General features: G+C 41.5%; 2 protein-coding genes across 2 annotated transcripts in view; both read left to right on the forward strand.

Annotated features, from left to right (window-relative positions):
- The first annotated feature begins 380 nt into the window (after positions 1 to 380).
- On the forward strand, positions 381 to 6,450 carry LOC123961118 (zinc finger protein 277-like). Its single transcript, XM_046036198.1, has 6 exons — positions 381 to 535; positions 855 to 922; positions 1,169 to 1,265; positions 1,615 to 1,657; positions 2,169 to 2,343; positions 6,116 to 6,450. The coding sequence occupies exons 1-6, from the start codon at positions 461 to 463 to the stop codon at positions 6,303 to 6,305; spliced, it is 648 nt and encodes a 215-aa protein (XP_045892154.1). The 5' UTR covers positions 381 to 460; the 3' UTR covers positions 6,306 to 6,450.
- Positions 6,451 to 6,531: 81 nt separating this feature from the next.
- Positions 6,532 to 17,898, forward strand: part of LOC123961509 (zinc finger protein 277-like) — a 13,152-nt gene continuing 1,785 nt past the window's right edge. Inside the window, exons 1-11 of the mRNA XM_046036978.1 lie at positions 6,532 to 6,601; positions 8,072 to 8,285; positions 10,098 to 10,186; positions 10,381 to 10,463; positions 10,796 to 10,887; positions 11,639 to 11,749; positions 12,558 to 12,690; positions 13,010 to 13,077; positions 13,324 to 13,420; positions 13,770 to 13,812; positions 14,324 to 14,498. Coding sequence (XP_045892934.1) covers positions 6,532 to 6,601; positions 8,072 to 8,285; positions 10,098 to 10,186; positions 10,381 to 10,463; positions 10,796 to 10,887; positions 11,639 to 11,749; positions 12,558 to 12,690; positions 13,010 to 13,077; positions 13,324 to 13,420; positions 13,770 to 13,812; positions 14,324 to 14,498 — 1,175 coding nt within the window. The remainder of the gene's footprint in view (positions 6,602 to 8,071; positions 8,286 to 10,097; positions 10,187 to 10,380; positions 10,464 to 10,795; positions 10,888 to 11,638; positions 11,750 to 12,557; positions 12,691 to 13,009; positions 13,078 to 13,323; positions 13,421 to 13,769; positions 13,813 to 14,323; positions 14,499 to 17,898) is intronic.

Genomic DNA, 17,898 nt, shown 5'->3' on the forward strand with positions numbered 1-17,898 from the left:
AATCCCCCGGCAGTCTAGGCCTATAGCAGCATAACTAAGGGATGGTTCAGGACTCACCTGAGCCAGCCCTAACTATAAGCTTTATCAAAGAGGAAAGTCTTAAGCCTACTCTTAAATGTGGAGATGGTGTCTGCCTCCTGAACCCAAACATAAAACCACGAGCTCTGCACACCGTTTTCTTTCTGCCTTTTCATTTCTTCATTTCCACGACATACACATACAAAATAAAGGCATTTACATTTACACGTTAGGCAGACGCTTTTATCCAAAGCGACTTACATTGGGGAACAACGTACAAGCAATAATGCAGCACGAGAGCTGATGGCATGTATGGCTTCAGTGGGATGATAAGTTCAGAAGCCCGACAGCCTTCAGTCCAAGTTAACGGTGTTTTTCTGTCAGCCTGCAGTGTTTGTACTGTGAGAAAACCTTCCGAGATAAAACCACTCTGAAGGATCACATGAGGAAGAAAGCTCACCGGCGCATCAACGCCAACAACTGCGAATACGACCGCTTCTACGTCATCAACTACCTGGTAAGACTTTAACATCCTGACTTAGACAGAACTCAAAAGCCAAAGTATGTCTGTTGAGAGTTGCGTCGCCAAGTCACATGTTTACAGAGTAAAATATTCTTCTCGCTGTAAGAAAGGTCTTGTTCCTTCGTGGAGTCACTGCAGTTACATTTTAATAGTGAGAAGTTTTCCCGTCCATTGACGTGTGACGGAGCATTGGTCCTTATTTTGGTAAAATCGTTAGTGTTTTGAACACACAGATGGACCAGATCTATCCAGTAGATGTTGAGTTTTATTACAGTCTGTGATCTTCAAACGACTCCATCCCCTCTGCTGTCAGGAGCTGGGGAAGACCTGGGAGGAAGTGCAGAGCGAGGATGACCGAGAGCTGGCAGACGATGAAGACGAGTAAGTATCTGCAGCAGGAACCAGAAGGGTCAGAATAAATCAGTCTGGGGCCAAAGCATGCAGGTTTTACTGACTTTCTGCTTCACTTTCATTTGTCTCCTCAGAGCTCAGAGTTTCATTGTTCTTGACACATCTCAAGTAGATCGAATCCTCTGACCACAGACCTTATTTGTGTCGTATCTCATGTGTGAAACCTGCTTCTCCTCTTTATCTCCCGGCTGTCTGACATCTCTGTTTGGTCCGCAGCGACTGGTCGGACTGGCGGGCTCATCCAGTGTCTGCTGTGTGTCTGTTCTGTGATCATCAGTCAGAGACGATGGATCAGATCTACACACACATGAAGGTACAGCAACAAACAAGAAAGACCAGTCCAGAAGTCAAAATCATCTGCTTTAGTGATTGTGTGTGAAGAGGGCAAATATTATTAACTTATTATCATCATACGGAGAAGTTAGCTCAACAGTAAGCTGGTTGTAACCGTAGACTGTATATAAAAAGGTTGTAACGGTCTTTTTTAATCAGATGGTTCTTGTCAAAGTCGCACCCACTGACAGGTGACATGGTAATGAGATTAACCGGAGTTGTTCACTTCACCTGTCGGGGCTCATAATGTTATAGCTGATTGGTATATTACGATCTACGCTGCTTTTATAACAGCTTGTTCTCCGGATGGACTTTTCTTTCTTTTTCAGGAAGCTCATGGTTTTGATCTCCACAAAGTGAGGACAGAACTCAGTAAGTAAAACCACATTAGAAAACAAACACTAACAACAAAGTGCTGAACTGCACCATCTTTGAAAATCAACAGCATCCCCATGATTAAAGGAAGCAGTGTACAAGTTTGACTTTGCTCCATAAGATGACTGGAAACAGCCAGAAGTTCAGATATAAAATATGAAATGTGATATAAAAAGACGCAAATGTATTTATAAAAAAAGCAAGACAAAATAGAAGATAAGAAATGAACACTGAAAGCGTAGTTAGAGTGCTGTGCAGCAACATATGAGTGGAATAGTCCTAGCAGTGGCGAATAGAAACGTTTTGAACCTTGATTTGAAAGAAGAGTCGCAGCAGAACAGCGGAGCAGGTTTTCTGAGTTTGTTCCAAATATATGGTGCATCAGAACATTACAGCCTCTAGTTCGGCAGGAGACTTGATTGATTAATAAACTGATAATGCAGCACTGACTTGATAATTATATATTTTAATGTGTGATATACTTACGCTCTGCCGCGTCCTCCCTCAGATCTCAGGTTCTACCAGCAGGTGAAGCTGGTGAACTTCATCCGGCGGCAGATCCACCAGAGCCGCTGCTACGGCTGCCAGGAGAAGTTCGCCTCCAGAGATGACGTCCTCCGTCACATCGAGGCTGAAGGTCACGTGATGAAGCTGCCGGACATGTCGACCTGGAACCAACCACAGTAAGTTCAGCAGCTGTTTTAATTTCATGTTTGATTCCCTGGACCTGCAGCTGGGTCGTACTTTCCATTGATACTACCACTAGGGGGCGCTAATGTTTGAAATTCCAGAACGCTGCTTTAAATTCTTGGTTCTGAATAGTTTGAGATGGGAAATCCAAAATAAAACACCGAAATTAAACCCTCAGGGCCCAAGTTGTGTCTGTAATCACACTCCTTCCACTTAAAGTCATAAGTCAGTCGAACCTGAACTGTTTTATATTCAGCATAAATTAAACTGTTCTGGGAGAATAATAGGAGTAACAAACCCCATCGTCAGGGCTCACAGTGCTCTTTCAACATGGTTCTTACACTCCTGGGACGCTGACACTCTCTTTTCACTCATATACTGATATCTGTGGTAACGTGAATGTTACTCCATTTTAATAAAAAAAAAATACTGTATTGCACAACTTATGTGCTTATTATGGGAAAAAATGTTAGCAGTAGTGGCGAGAGACAACAATTTTTTTTATCCTGTTTGACACACATGATGTTAATAATGGATCATTTAAGTCTAGAAAGTCAAAATTTGTCGTAAAACTCTAAAGTAACATTTAGTTTTGTGTGAGAGCTTCAATTAAATCTCTTGTCCTGCACAACATACGTCTCCGATAAGTTAACGCTGTAATCGGGGGCGGAGCTAGACTCTCAGCACAGTGGGGGCGGAGCTTCATCACAGGGCCCACCTGCAACCAAGAAGTTTGTATGACCCCGGACTAGGGCTGGGCAATAAAACAATTATGATAATTATCGTAATATAATTTTATAATGTTCAATATATCGTGAATAAATATTTGGTTTAATTCATTTGAATCACGGACAAATTAGCCTTTAATTTTTATATAAAAATATTTATTTTGTTGAGGAAAAGGGACTGAAAAAAGATTTAATAATCATATTTGTTGAAAAAGATTTTATCTTAATAGTTTTGAATGTTTTATCTCAGACTTGTGAAGTGATCCACTGTTTTGTAATCGAGTGTTTGACAATAAAAAAACATTTAAACCATAAAGAAACCATCTGGTTTCTTCAATTTTCACTCAGGATCAAAAATCAGCCTTTAAACTTAAGAAATAATGATTTGACATATCGTGATAATTATCGATATCGAATGATATGAAATGTTCTTATCGTGATAAAAATTTTGGCCGTATCGCCCAGCCCTACCCCGGACTCACTATGAAAGTCCACAGAGTCTTTCTGCGTCGCTGCTGCCGGAGCTGATCGCAGTAATTCTACTAAATGTTTGTGTTCACACCAGAAGCGCTGCCGTGAGTCCAGGAAGCGTCCCAGCCTCAAGCAGCACAGAGCAGATGAACCGGGCAGGAAGTCAGACACAGAAACGGTAGAGAATTTGGTCAATTTTCAAAATAAAATACCCGGTATAGACTTCCAATCGTATGTCAACAATAAACACAGTTAAATCACACAAAAAACATTTTTACTACGTAGCTACTTAATCATAGTAGAAGCACAAAAAGCAAGCACTAATCACCAAATCAACAAAATCTAAACATGACGGCAAAATTCGGCAGGCAAAACGCTCTTATTCTGAAATGCTCCCTGTGGTAGTTGCTAGATGCACTCGTCAAGACGAGGAACTAAAGCGATCCACAGAGACCTTTGAAGAATGTAGTAGAAGCACAAAGACAATTAAAAACAAGTCATTACCGTGCTGAAATGCTTCTGAGACGCTTCCAGTGGACGCCGTAAATAACCCGCCTCGCACACGCAGCCTACGTCCGTCCCTCAGAATTCCCATGATGCATGAGCGTGTTTTGTTAAAATGTGCAAATAAGTTTGCCATTTGTTTGAAATACAAATGTTTCTTTATGATTTATGTTTATTAAAACGTGTCTCCTTAGAATCTAGTGTTTATGTTGGTGATTATCATTCTTGTGGTGGTTTACCATTGAAACCATGAGTGAAGGGACTGTTTCATTTGATAAGAGCTGCTGAATTCTCCCCGCGCCACTCGTCCATGTCCACGACAATGAACTCAGCTAAACTGGCCCAACTTCACGGCCCATGTAGTGGGCCCCCTACTAGTGTGGGCCCTGGGTCGGCAGCCCATGTACCACGTTCCCCAAGTTCATTACTTTCTTGCTGCTAGCTAGGTAACTTAGCTATGTTCCACGCATGTGATGTTTCTTACCTGTGTAATTCAACAACTCCTGGTCCTTTCATCACATCATCTACACATGTAAGCCTTTAGTAGCATTAGCTTCAGTGTCAGGGCCTTCAGTAACGTTAGCTGAAGTGACGTTTGCGCCAGTGACATTAGCGCCATTGACGTTGCCTTCAGTAACTTCTAAATAAAATTTAATTGAATTAACGTTAACTTCAGTGATGTTAGCGCCAGTGACTTCAGTGACGTTTGCTTCAGTAACTTTAGCTTCAGTGACGTTAACGCCAGTGACGTTGCCTTTAGTGATGTTAGCGTCAGTGACATTAGCTTCAGTAATGTTAACTTCAGTGATGTTAGCGCCAGGGACATTGCCTTTACGGATGTTAGCGTCAGTGATATTAGCTTCAGTAACGTTAGCTTCAGTAACGTTAACTTCAGTGACATTAGCGCCAGAGACGTTGCCTTCAGTAACTTCTAAATAAAATTGAATTGAATTAACGTTAACTTCAGTGATGTTAGCGCCAGTGACTTCAGTGACGTTTGCTTCAGTAACTTTAACGTCAGTGACGTTTGCTTCAGTAACTTTAGCTTCAATGACATTAACGCCAGGGATGTTGCCTTTAGTGATGTTAGCGTCAGTGACATTAGCTTCAGTAACGTTAACTTCAGTGACGTTAGCGCCAGAGACGTTGTCTTCAGTGATGTTAGCGTCAGTGACATTAGCTTCAGTAACGTTAACTTCAGTAACGTTAACTTCAGTGACGTTAACTTGAGTGACGTTAGCGCCAGAGACGTTGCCTTCAGTGATGTTAGCGTCAGTGACATTAGCTTCAGTAACGTTAACTTCAATGACATTAACGCCAGAGACGTTGCCTTTAGTGATGTTAGCGTCAGTGACATTAGCTTCAGTAACGTTAACTTCAGTGACGTTAGCGCCAGAGACGTTGCCTTCAGTGATGTTAGCGTCAGTGACATTAGCTTCAGTGACATTAGCTTGAGGGACGTTGCTCTCAGTAACGTTAGCTTCTGTAACATTAACTTCAGTGACGTTATCGTCAGTGACAGTAGCTTCAGTAACGTTGCCCTCAGTAACGTTAACTTCAGAAATGTCGCCCTCAGTAACGTTAACTTCAGAAATGTCGCCTTCAGTAACGTTAACTTCAGAAATGTCGCCCTCAGTAACGTTAACTTCAGAAATGTCGCCCTCAGTAACGTTAACTTCAGAAATGTCGCCTTCAGTAACGTTAACTTCAGAAATGTCGCCCTCAGTAACGTTAACTTCAGAAATGTCGCTTTCAGTAACGTTAGCTTTTGTAACGTTCGTGTCAGTGACGTTAGCTTCAATAACGTTGGTCTCATTGAAAAAATTATGTGACATATGCAACTTTTGGGTTTGACGTCATTGTAATTACATATTTTTTCTTATACTTAAACAGACTTTGAGTTTCAAAATTAAATTTAAATTGACAAACATCATGCGTGTAACTCAGAGAACAATTCAAACAGGGTCAAAACATTAGTCGCCTCCCAACTGTACATATTCAGCAAAAAGCTGAGCTAAAACCAAAAGGGTTTTAAAAACGCCTGCCCTCAATCTCTCCTCAGGTATTACTTCCCCACGTATGAGAACGACGCCCTCCTGTGCACACTATCTGACAGCGATGAAGATGAAAGTGACGAGACAAATCACGGCGAGGACGTCCCGGTTATCGCCGAGGACATTTCCAACCTCAGAGCGCTGAAACAGAGCAGCGTCCTCCACCAGCTGCTGAAGACCAGAGACTCCTGCAGATAGGACGGCAGACAGTTTTGGGAAGTGGGGTGGTTGGACTTCTTCGTTTCTTTCCTTTGGACTGAATTCTTCCTCTCACCAGACTTGTCGTCCCTGTGTGCAGCAGGGCTGTGAAAAAGTGCTAATAAACTGAAGTGTTTTTGCTGGATCTGTCAGTACAGAACAGTATTTTTCTCCACACTTGTAGGCACTTAAAACCATGCTCTGCGAAAAGCTAATTACACCAATTATGCGCCCTGAATATGCACTTAAAAAGAAGCCTTTTCAGAAGTGCAGACTCGTCTGCAGCTCAGACGACTGTCAGCATATCTTACTTACTAATTCTCTCTATTCAAGCGATAATATGAAACATGTTTTTCTTGAATATGAAGTTTATCACTTAAAGTAAACCTAAAGTTTTCTTTTCTAAATTCAGAAACTTTTGCCAGTACTTAATATAAGCATAAGTCATGAAAACTACAGTGCTGATTGAACACTCGATTTCGATCGTGTTTAAAGTAAAACAGGATTTGAGAACAAAAAGTGTCTTCCATCTCTTTTTGGTAAATAAATGTTGCGGCTGACACCTGGTCCATCTTCAGTTTGTCGTGGAAGAGAACTGCGGTGTGCTCAGCGTTTCCACCTCAACCTTCACGTCTGGACTCACAAACACACAACAATGCAGAGAAACCAGAGGACACAGCTGTTGGTGAGAAAACAAGCTGCCACCGTGTGGAGTTTGCTGTCAACACTTTTGCACACAATCCCATGAAACAGACAGATTTAGTAATCCAAAACTGGTGATGGATCTAATCCAAAATCACTATACAGAATTAAGATTTTTTCTAATCAGTATTTAATGCTGGAGCACGGGATTTGGAACATAAATTAAAGTTCACAGAATGCTGATTAAACCTCTCACCAGCAGGTAAATCTCTCTGTAATTGCAGCAAACCAGAGTTTAAGTCTGGTGTATGTGGCGGAGTAATGATGTGTTTTACACCAACCAGCAGGGATTGGTTGGCCAGAACTGAACTGGTGAGCAACCCAGAACCTGACATTTGTGTTCAGTGTTTGGATCAGTGAAGGATTTCTCTGTGAAACTGTTTGGCAAACGTGCTAACACATCTCACCACCACAATTTAGTTTCTGTGTGAAAAAGCGCTTCTTCTCTTTATCTTTCACTAGCAGACGTGGTCTTTACTTCAGGGGAATAATATAAAACTTGTTTGGAAACCTTGAGGTGAATCATTTTCTTCTACTAAATATTAAGGCTGGGCGATGTGGCCAAAAATGTTATCCTGATAAAAACATTTCATATCATTTGATATCGATAATTATCACGATATATGTCAAATCATTATTTAATTTTAAAGGCTGATTTTTGCTCCTGAGTTAAAATTGAAGAAATCAGATGGTTAATTGTGGTTAAACTTTTCTTTATTGTCAGAACGGGACAAACAAATCTGAGGTAGAACATTCAAAACTATTAAGATAAAATCTTTTTTTGACAAATATGATTATTAAATCAACAAAATAAATATATTAATAGAAAATTAATCCGGCTGGTGGATCGTGGTCTGCTGCTCTTTAATCCAAAAACCCCGTCTTCCTTTTCCAATGTCTGTATTTCTGTCTTTGAATAAAATACAGCCCGACGAAGAACAAATCTAAGGAGTCACTAAGGTCGGAAACAAAAGCAAACCGCCCGGATTCATTTGTTTCAGTCCTTCCTCGGGGCACGCTGGGTCGGAGTAACGCGTGTTTGTTTACTTGTATCCGTCTCTCAGGTCAGGACAGTATACTGGAGCCGCTGTGTTTTCCAGAGGAGTCAGCTGATGGCCCCAGTGCTCCCAGTCTGCAGTGTCCCAGCGCAGAGCCGCTGGTGTGTCTCTTCTGTCCCGAGTCCGTCCCTCTGCAGCAGAAAGACGTCCTCCTCAAACACCTGCTGCTGGAGCACAAGCTGGTCATCGCCGACGTCAAACTCATCGCAGACGTCCCAAAGTATGAACCCTGTGCTGCGTCTACGGCTGGTCGTCCAGAAATAAAACTGTGAAAGTGTTTGAAAAGGGTGTAAAATGATGAACACAGGGTTGGTTTTAGACCGATATATCACTTTGTCATGGATGCAGAAGGAAACGTGTTGCTACTAATTAGTTGGGCTGAGCAGTTATTGTTGATTGACTCTTCCTGGAATCACACTGTGATGGTTTCATCAAATCATCCATCCACTGTCAACCGCTTATCCTGCATACAGGGTCGCGGGGTGATCAAATCATGTTATCACCATATCTGTAAGTACAAATTTAGTTTGTTTTACTCATGAAAAGCTGAACATAGTTAATTTTATTGGACCGATATGGGATTTACAGGACCGATGACAATATTTAGAGAGCAGGGCAGCCGATGGCCGTTACATAATGCTGATATCAAAACAAAGAAATGTCTTTCCATTAGTCAGTCCCTCCAGGATCTCGCAGCCTTTTTTGTGATTGTTGCGACCTAAAATACTTTATTTTGCGGCAGCTTTTCTAAGAAATAGCGATGAAAGTTGTGATGTTTTGGAGCGTTTTTTGGCAATTAAATTGTGGAAATAAGAGAAAACTGTAAAGCGAGATTTGATTTCTATAGTTGAATCATGAAACAGTCCCCCCTGGACTTGGCGGGCCTAACCCTAACCCTGCATATTGCCTGACGTCCTCCACGTGTGTCTGAAGTTCTCTCTCAAAGCGTTTGTCAGTAGACGATTTCCTTTATGTTCGACCACAATACTGCACGTTCTGCAGAACAGTTTCCCTGCTTTGGTGAAGACGACCTGGATCCTGGTCTTCTGGGCCTTTTTTTCTTCTTTTTTTTGTTGGCAAATGTGAGACGTTGGTATCACACACGTCTGCTGCGTCTTCCATACAAGAAAGTGACAAGATGATGCGAGACGGCGATTTTCTAATTTGAGGGAAAGTTGTGGTGAATGAGCTTCAACGATTACTCAAATAATCGATCAGTTGTCTGCTATTAAATTAGTCTATAACTATGTTGATAATCGATGAATTGGTTTGATTAATTTTCTTAATTTTCCGGCAGTAAACTGAATATGACGTCTTCTTGACTTTGGGAAACAGGGATGGACGTTTTTGACTTTTGAATTTTCTGACACCAAACAACTAATCGATTAATCGAGAAAATAATCGTTAGTTGCAGCTCAAATGCAGAGTCGTCTAATCTGCATGTTATCTCAGCAGTAAGCTGTCGTTTCAGATGTTTTATTAATGAATGAAACCGGGACAAACTTTGGGTCCTGCTGTTTAGAGGGGTTCACTCTGTCAGACGTCATTCAGCTGCATTATTCTCTACAGTATAAATATATAAGCTGCTGTCATTTAGGAGTAACGTGTTCACATTTAGAAAAGACGATGGTGACTGCGGACATTTAGGGCTCCGAACTACCCTTTTGACCTCCTTCCCAAAACGAGAAGAGGGAGCGCTAACATCGTTCACCACCAGCTAACTACCGAGGCTGCTGCAGACGTGTCCGCAGACACTTTTTGTTTATCGGCCTTGTGAGTGCGGGCCCGGTTAATCGGCTGACCGATTATTATCATTTTGATTTGTATGTGACTTTGAGAACTGTTTCCACATCATAATATATATAAACTGTGTATCAGTAGAGAGGGAGAAATATCGACAGTGTCAACTCTCAGCTCTGCTAACGAGGTATTAATAAGATATTATTCAAGAGTCTGTTAAGTAAATTACCTCTATGGTGTCAAAGGTGAGCATTGCTGAAGCTTTTCTGACGTCTTTCCTGTCCTCCGTCAGGTACATGTTGTACTGGAAGGGCAGATTCATGGAGCAGCCGGTCACAGACTTCTGCAGCGTGATCAAGACAAACTCCACCGGTCCTGTTGGTGAGTAGAGTAACAGGAAGTACTGCAGAAGAACTGCAGTGGAGAGGGAATTGCACCTTTTTAAAATAGTTTTGAGCTGATCCATATTTTCTGGAATAAAAACCTGCATCTTATAGATAAACTTACATATGATGTGAATGCAGAATTAAACATACTTTTATATATATATAAATAACCAGTTGTTGCTCCCACAGAGAAGCAGGAGGACTACTTCCTGCTGTGTGACGTCCTTCCAGAAGACCGAGTCCTCCGAGAAAGACTCCAACAGAAACGACTGGTGAGTCGGTCACGATCTCAGTGCCACAGCAGAAGAAACACTACAGTCACCTTCTGATCGTTTGGCATCAATCAAAAACTGAAGCTAATTTCTTTTTTCAACATGCTGTTCACAGTTTTTCGACGACCCAATCCAAGCCAAAGTTGAGTTGTTTAAAAGATGTGATCAGAGTTTCTGCAAAATATCAACAGGATCCCCTGATGATTCTTTTAATGGTTTTAACTCTCCCCTCCAGTAAAAATCAGAGAGGAGACTCCTTCTCGCAATAGGACGTTGGCGATGCTGTTTTTCTTCTTCGGTGTTTGTCTGACGGTGTTGCTGGTCTTCCACAGGAGGAGGTGCTGGAGCAGCAGCAGAAGGAGAGAGACGACAGCAGCTTCCAGCGTCTCTGCATGTTCTGCAGCGAAGAGTTTGCTGGAAACAGGTACGGCCGTGTGATGATGCATTTCCGTCAGCTGCTTTGAAACTTCCTGATTGTTACAGAGTACATCAGTAAATGTAAAATCTATCAGAACCCAACACTGGACTAGGGCTGGGCAATAAAACAATAAGGATAATTATCGTAATATAATGTTTTTCAGTAACAATATAACAAATGTTCAATATATCGTTAATAATTAATTAGCTGAATTAGCACTTAATTTTTCTGTTAAGATGTTTATTTTGTTGAGGAAACTGAAAGAAGAGTTACTAATCATATTTCCTGTAACCATCTGGCCCTTCAATTTATATTCAGGGGCAAAAATTAGCCTTTAAACTTGAAAGACATAAGAATTTGATAATTATCGATATCGAATGAAATGTTTTTATGGTGATAACAGTTTGAGCCATTTCGCCCAGCCCCCTCGCTTCAGCGACATGTGTTGGGTCATATTTCAAGTTTTAAAAAAATGTATCTGACATGTAAACCAACCACTGATCACACTTTACAACAACAAGATGCAGCACATATGATGATGAGGACGTACATTTAATTGAAGAATGTCAGCAGATCATTCTTGATTTGAAAAATACATTTAGAACTTTTTGTTGTTTATTTCAATATTGAAGTTATTAACAGATTCCATAAAAATCCTAAAAGGCTCCTGCTGAAGACGTAAATCTTTACAAACAACTCACAAACATGTAGTTTCATAATAATAATTTTTAAAAACCTGCCGCCATCGTGTTTCCAGGTCGTCTCTGCTGAACCACATGGCCAGAGAACATTCCTTCAGCATCGGACTGCCAGACAACATCGTCTACTGCGACCAGTTCCTGGACACTCTGCAGAGCAAACTGGACAAGTAAGACCTGCCTCAGCTGAGGAAATGTAATAACCTGCAAACTCTATGTTTAATTAGAGATTTTAATGTTAGTGAAGTTGTTCTTAGGTCATTCAGTTTGTATGAGAGGAAGCCTCTGATCACATTCACACCTGGAAGCTGTCCAGTACAACCAGTCTGACCTGTTGGCCACTGAGCAGCTCCACTGGAGCGTTTGGGATTAACACGATCTCCACACAGAAAATACAAACAGTAGAGTTAGCATTGGTACAGAAAATGAATAATGGTACTGATAATTATCGTTATATTAATTACACTAATAATAATAGGGCTCGTAACAGTAACAGGAGGGCAGCAGGTGACTCGCAGATCCAGAAACACCTGCAGGAAGTGATGGGAGGAGAGAGGAGCTCAGTGCATCATGGGAAATCCCCCGGCAGTCTAGGCCTATAGCAGCATAACTAAGGGATGGTTCAGGACTCACCTGAGCCAGCCCTAACTATAAGCTTTATCAAAGAGGAAAGTCTTAAGCCTACTCTTAAATGTGGAGATGGTGTCTGCCTCCTGAACCCAAACATAAAACCACGAGCTCTGCACACCGTTTTCTTTCTGCCTTTTCATTTCTTCATTTCCACGACATACACATACAAAATAAAGGCATTTACATTTACACGTTAGGCAGACGCTTTTATCCAAAGCGACTTACATTGGGGAACAACGTACAAGCAATAATGCAGCACGAGAGCTGATGGCATGTATGGCTTCAGTGGGATGATAAGTTCAGAAGCCCGACAGCCTTCAGTCCAAGTTAACGGTGTTTTTCTGTCAGCCTGCAGTGTTTGTACTGTGAGAAAACCTTCCGAGATAAAACCACTCTGAAGGATCACATGAGGAAGAAAGCTCATCGCCGCATCAACGCCAACAACTGCGAATACGACCGCTTCTACGTCATCAACTACCTGGTAAGACTTTAACATCCTGACTTAGACAGAACTCAAAAGCCAAAGTATGTCTGTTGAGAGTTGCGTCGCCAAGTCACATGTTTACAGAGTAAAATATTCTTCTCGCTGTAAGAAAGGTCTTGTTCCTTCGTGGAGTCACTGCAGTTACATTTTAATAGTGAGAAGTTTTCCCGTCCATTGACGTGTGACGGAGCATTGGTCCTTATTTTGGTAAAATCGTTAGTGTTTTGAACACACAGATGGACCAGATCTATCCAGTAGATGTTGAGTTTTATTACAGTCTGTGATCTTCAAACGACTCCATCCCCTCTGCTGTCAGGAGCTGGGGAAGACCTGGGAGGAAGTGCAGAGCGAGGATGACCGAGAGCTGGCAGACGATGAAGACGAGTAAGTATCTGCAGCAGGAACCAGAAGGGTCAGAATAAATCAGTCTGGGGCCAAAGCATGCAGGTTTTACTGACTTTCTGCTTCACTTTCATTTGTCTCCTCAGAGCTCAGAGTTTCATTGTTCTTGACACATCTCAAGTAGATCGAATCCTCTGACCACAGACCTTATTTGTGTCGTATCTCATGTGTGAAACCTGCTTCTCCTCTTTATCTCCCGGCTGTCTGACATCTCTGTTTGGTCCGCAGCGACTGGTCGGACTGGCGGGCTCATCCAGTGTCTGCTGTGTGTCTGTTCTGTGATCATCAGTCAGAGACGATGGATCAGATCTACACACACATGAAGGTACAGCAACAAACAAGAAAGACCAGTCCAGAAGTCAAAATCATCTGCTTTAGTGATTGTGTGTGAAGAGGGCAAATATTATTAACTTATTATCATCATACGGAGAAGTTAGCTCAACAGTAAGCTGGTTGTAACCGTAGACTGTATATAAAAAGGTTGTAACGGTCTTTTTTAATCAGATGGTTCTTGTCAAAGTCGCACCCACTGACAGGTGACATGGTAATGAGATTAACCGGAGTTGTTCACTTCACCTGTCGGGGCTCATAATGTTATAGCTGATTGGTATATTACGATCTACGCTGCTTTTATAACAGCTTGTTCTCCGGATGGACTTTTCTTTCTTTTTCAGGAAGCTCATGGTTTTGATCTCCACAAAGTGAGGACAGAACTCAGTAAGTAAAACCACATTAGAAAACAAACACTAACAACAAAGTGCTGAACTGCACCATCTTTGAAAATCAACAGCATCCCCATGATTAAAGGAAGCAGTGTACAAGTTTGACTTTGCTCCATAAGATGACTGGAAACAGCCAGAAGTTCAGATATAAAATATGAAATGTGATATAAAAAGACGCAAATGTATTTATAAAAAAAGCAAGACAAAATAGAAGATAAGAAATGAACACTGAAAGCGTAGTTAGAGTGCTGTGCAGCAACATATGAGTGGAATAGTCCTAGCAGTGGCGAATAGAAACGTTTTGAACCTTGATTTGAAAGAAGAGTCGCAGCAGAACAGCGGAGCAGGTTTTCTGAGTTTGTTCCAAATATATGGTGCATCAGAACATTACAGCCTCTAGTTCGGCAGGAGACTTGATTGATTAATAAACTGATAATGCAGCACTGACTTGATAATTATATATTTTAATGTGTGATATACTTACGCTCTGCCGCGTCCTCCCTCAGATCTCAGGTTCTACCAGCAGGTGAAGCTGGTGAACTTCATCCGGCGGCAGATCCACCAGAGCCGCTGCTACGGCTGCCAGGAGAAGTTCGCCTCCAGAGATGACGTCCTCCGTCACATCGAGGCTGAAGGTCACGTGATGAAGCTGCCGGACATGTCGACCTGGAACCAACCACAGTAAGTTCAGCAGCTGTTTTAATTTCATGTTTGATTCCCTGGACCTGCAGCTGGGTCGTACTTTCCATTGATACTACCACTAGGGGGCGCTAATGTTTGAAATTCCAGAACGCTGCTTTAAATTCTTGGTTCTGAATAGTTTGAGATGGGAAATCCAAAATAAAACACCGAAATTAAACCCTCAGGGCCCAAGTTGTGTCTGTAATCACACTCCTTCCACTTAAAGTCATAAGTCAGTCGAACCTGAACTGTTTTATATTCAGCATAAATTAAACTGTTCTGGGAGAATAATAGGAGTAACAAACCCCATCGTCAGGGCTCACAGTGCTCTTTCAACATGGTTCTTACACTCCTGGGACGCTGACACTCTCTTTTCACTCATATACTGATATCTGTGGTAACGTGAATGTTACTCCATTTTAATAAAAAAAAAATACTGTATTGCACAACTTATGTGCTTATTATGGGAAAAAATGTTAGCAGTAGTGGCGAGAGACAACAATTTTTTTTATCCTGTTTGACACACATGATGTTAATAATGGATCATTTAAGTCTAGAAAGTCAAAATTTGTCGTAAAACTCTAAAGTAACATTTAGTTTTGTGTGAGAGCTTCAATTAAATCTCTTGTCCTGCACAACATACGTCTCCGATAAGTTAACGCTGTAATCGGGGGCGGAGCTAGACTCTCAGCACAGTGGGGGCGGAGCTTCATCACAGGGCCCACCTGCAACCAAGAAGTTTGTATGACCCCGGACTAGGGCTGGGCAATAAAACAATTATGATAATTATCGTAATATAATTTTATAATGTTCAATATATCGTGAATAAATATTTGGTTTAATTCATTTGAATCACGGACAAATTAGCCTTTAATTTTTATATAAAAATATTTATTTTGTTGAGGAAAAGGGACTGAAAAAAGATTTAATAATCATATTTGTTGAAAAAGATTTTATCTTAATAGTTTTGAATGTTTTATCTCAGACTTGTGAAGTGATCCACTGTTTTGTAATCGAGTGTTTGACAATAAAAAAACATTTAAACCATAAAGAAACCATCTGGTTTCTTCAATTTTCACTCAGGATCAAAAATCAGCCTTTAAACTTAAGAAATAATGATTTGACATATCGTGATAATTATCGATATCGAATGATATGAAATGTTCTTATCGTGATAAAAATTTTGGCCGTATCGCCCAGCCCTACCCCGGACTCACTATGAAAGTCCACAGAGTCTTTCTGCGTCGCTGCTGCCGGAGCTGATCGCAGTAATTCTACTAAATGTTTGTGTTCACACCAGAAGCGCTGCCGTGAGTCCAGGAAGCGTCCCAGCCTCAAGCAGCACAGAGCAGATGAACCGGGCAGGAAGTCAGACACAGAAACGGTAGAGAATTTGGTCAATTTTCAAAATAAAATACCCGGTATAGACTTCCAATCGTATGTCAACAATAAACACAGTTAAATCACACAAAAAACATTTTTACTACGTAGCTACTTAATCATAGTAGAAGCACAAAAAGCAAGCACTAATCACCAAATCAACAAAATCTAAACATGACGGCAAAATTCGGCAGGCAAAACGCTCTTATTCTGAAATGCTCCCTGTGGTAGTTGCTAGATGCACTCGTCAAGACGAGGAACTAAAGCGATCCACAGAGACCTTTGAAGAATGTAGTAGAAGCACAAAGACAATTAAAAACAAGTCATTACCGTGCTGAAATGCTTCTGAGACGCTTCCAGTGGACGCCGTAAATAACCCGCCTCGCACACGCAGCCTACGTCCGTCCCTCAGAATTCCCATGATGCATGAGCGTGTTTTGTTAAAATGTGCAAATAAGTTTGCCATTTGTTTGAAATACAAATGTTTCTTTATGATTTATGTTTATTAAAACGTGTCTCCTTAGAATCTAGTGTTTATGTTGGTGATTATCATTCTTGTGGTGGTTTACCATTGAAACCATGAGTGAAGGGACTGTTTCATTTGATAAGAGCTGCTGAATTCTCCCCGCGCCACTCGTCCATGTCCACGACAATGAACTCAGCTAAACTGGCCCAACTTCACGGCCCATGTAGTGGGCCCCCTACTAGTGTGGGCCCTGGGTCGGCAGCCCATGTACCACGTTCCCCAAGTTCATTACTTTCTTGCTGCTAGCTAGGTAACTTAGCTATGTTCCACGCATGTGATGTTTCTTACCTGTGTAATTCAACAACTCCTGGTCCTTTCATCACATCATCTACACATGTAAGCCTTTAGTAGCATTAGCTTCAGTGTCAGGGCCTTCAGTAACGTTAGCTGAAGTGACGTTTGCGCCAGTGACATTAGCGCCATTGACGTTGCCTTCAGTAACTTCTAAATAAAATTTAATTGAATTAACGTTAACTTCAGTGATGTTAGCGCCAGTGACTTCAGTGACGTTTGCTTCAGTAACTTTAGCTTCAGTGACGTTAACGCCAGTGACGTTGCCTTTAGTGATGTTAGCGTCAGTGACATTAGCTTCAGTAATGTTAACTTCAGTGATGTTAGCGCCAGGGACATTGCCTTTACGGATGTTAGCGTCAGTGATATTAGCTTCAGTAACGTTAGCTTCAGTAACGTTAACTTCAGTGACATTAGCGCCAGAGACGTTGCCTTCAGTAACTTCTAAATAAAATTGAATTGAATTAACGTTAACTTCAGTGATGTTAGCGCCAGTGACTTCAGTGACGTTTGCTTCAGTAACTTTAACGTCAGTGACGTTTGCTTCAGTAACTTTAGCTTCAATGACATTAACGCCAGGGATGTTGCCTTTAGTGATGTTAGCGTCAGTGACATTAGCTTCAGTAACGTTAACTTCAGTGACGTTAGCGCCAGAGACGTTGTCTTCAGTGATGTTAGCGTCAGTGACATTAGCTTCAGTAACGTTAACTTCAGTAACGTTAACTTCAGTGACGTTAACTTGAGTGACGTTAGCGCCAGAGACGTTGCCTTCAGTGATGTTAGCGTCAGTGACATTAGCTTCAGTAACGTTAACTTCAATGACATTAACGCCAGAGACGTTGCCTTTAGTGATGTTAGCGTCAGTGACATTAGCTTCAGTAACGTTAACTTCAGTGACGTTAGCGCCAGAGACGTTGCCTTCAGTGATGTTAGCGTCAGTGACATTAGCTTCAGTGACATTAGCTTGAGGGACGTTGCTCTCAGTAACGTTAGCTTCTGTAACATTAACTTCAGTGACGTTATCGTCAGTGACAGTAGCTTCAGTAACGTTGCCCTCAGTAACGTTAACTTCAGAAATGTCGCCCTCAGTAACGTTAACTTCAGAAATGTCGCCTTCAGTAACGTTAACTTCAGAAATGTCGCCCTCAGTAACGTTAACTTCAGAAATGTCGCCCTCAGTAACGTTAACTTCAGAAATGTCGC

The sequence above is a fragment of the Micropterus dolomieu genome, linkage group LG22 (assembly GCF_021292245.1).
Source record: "Micropterus dolomieu isolate WLL.071019.BEF.003 ecotype Adirondacks linkage group LG22, ASM2129224v1, whole genome shotgun sequence".
Taxonomy (NCBI): Eukaryota; Metazoa; Chordata; class Actinopteri; order Centrarchiformes; family Centrarchidae; genus Micropterus; species Micropterus dolomieu.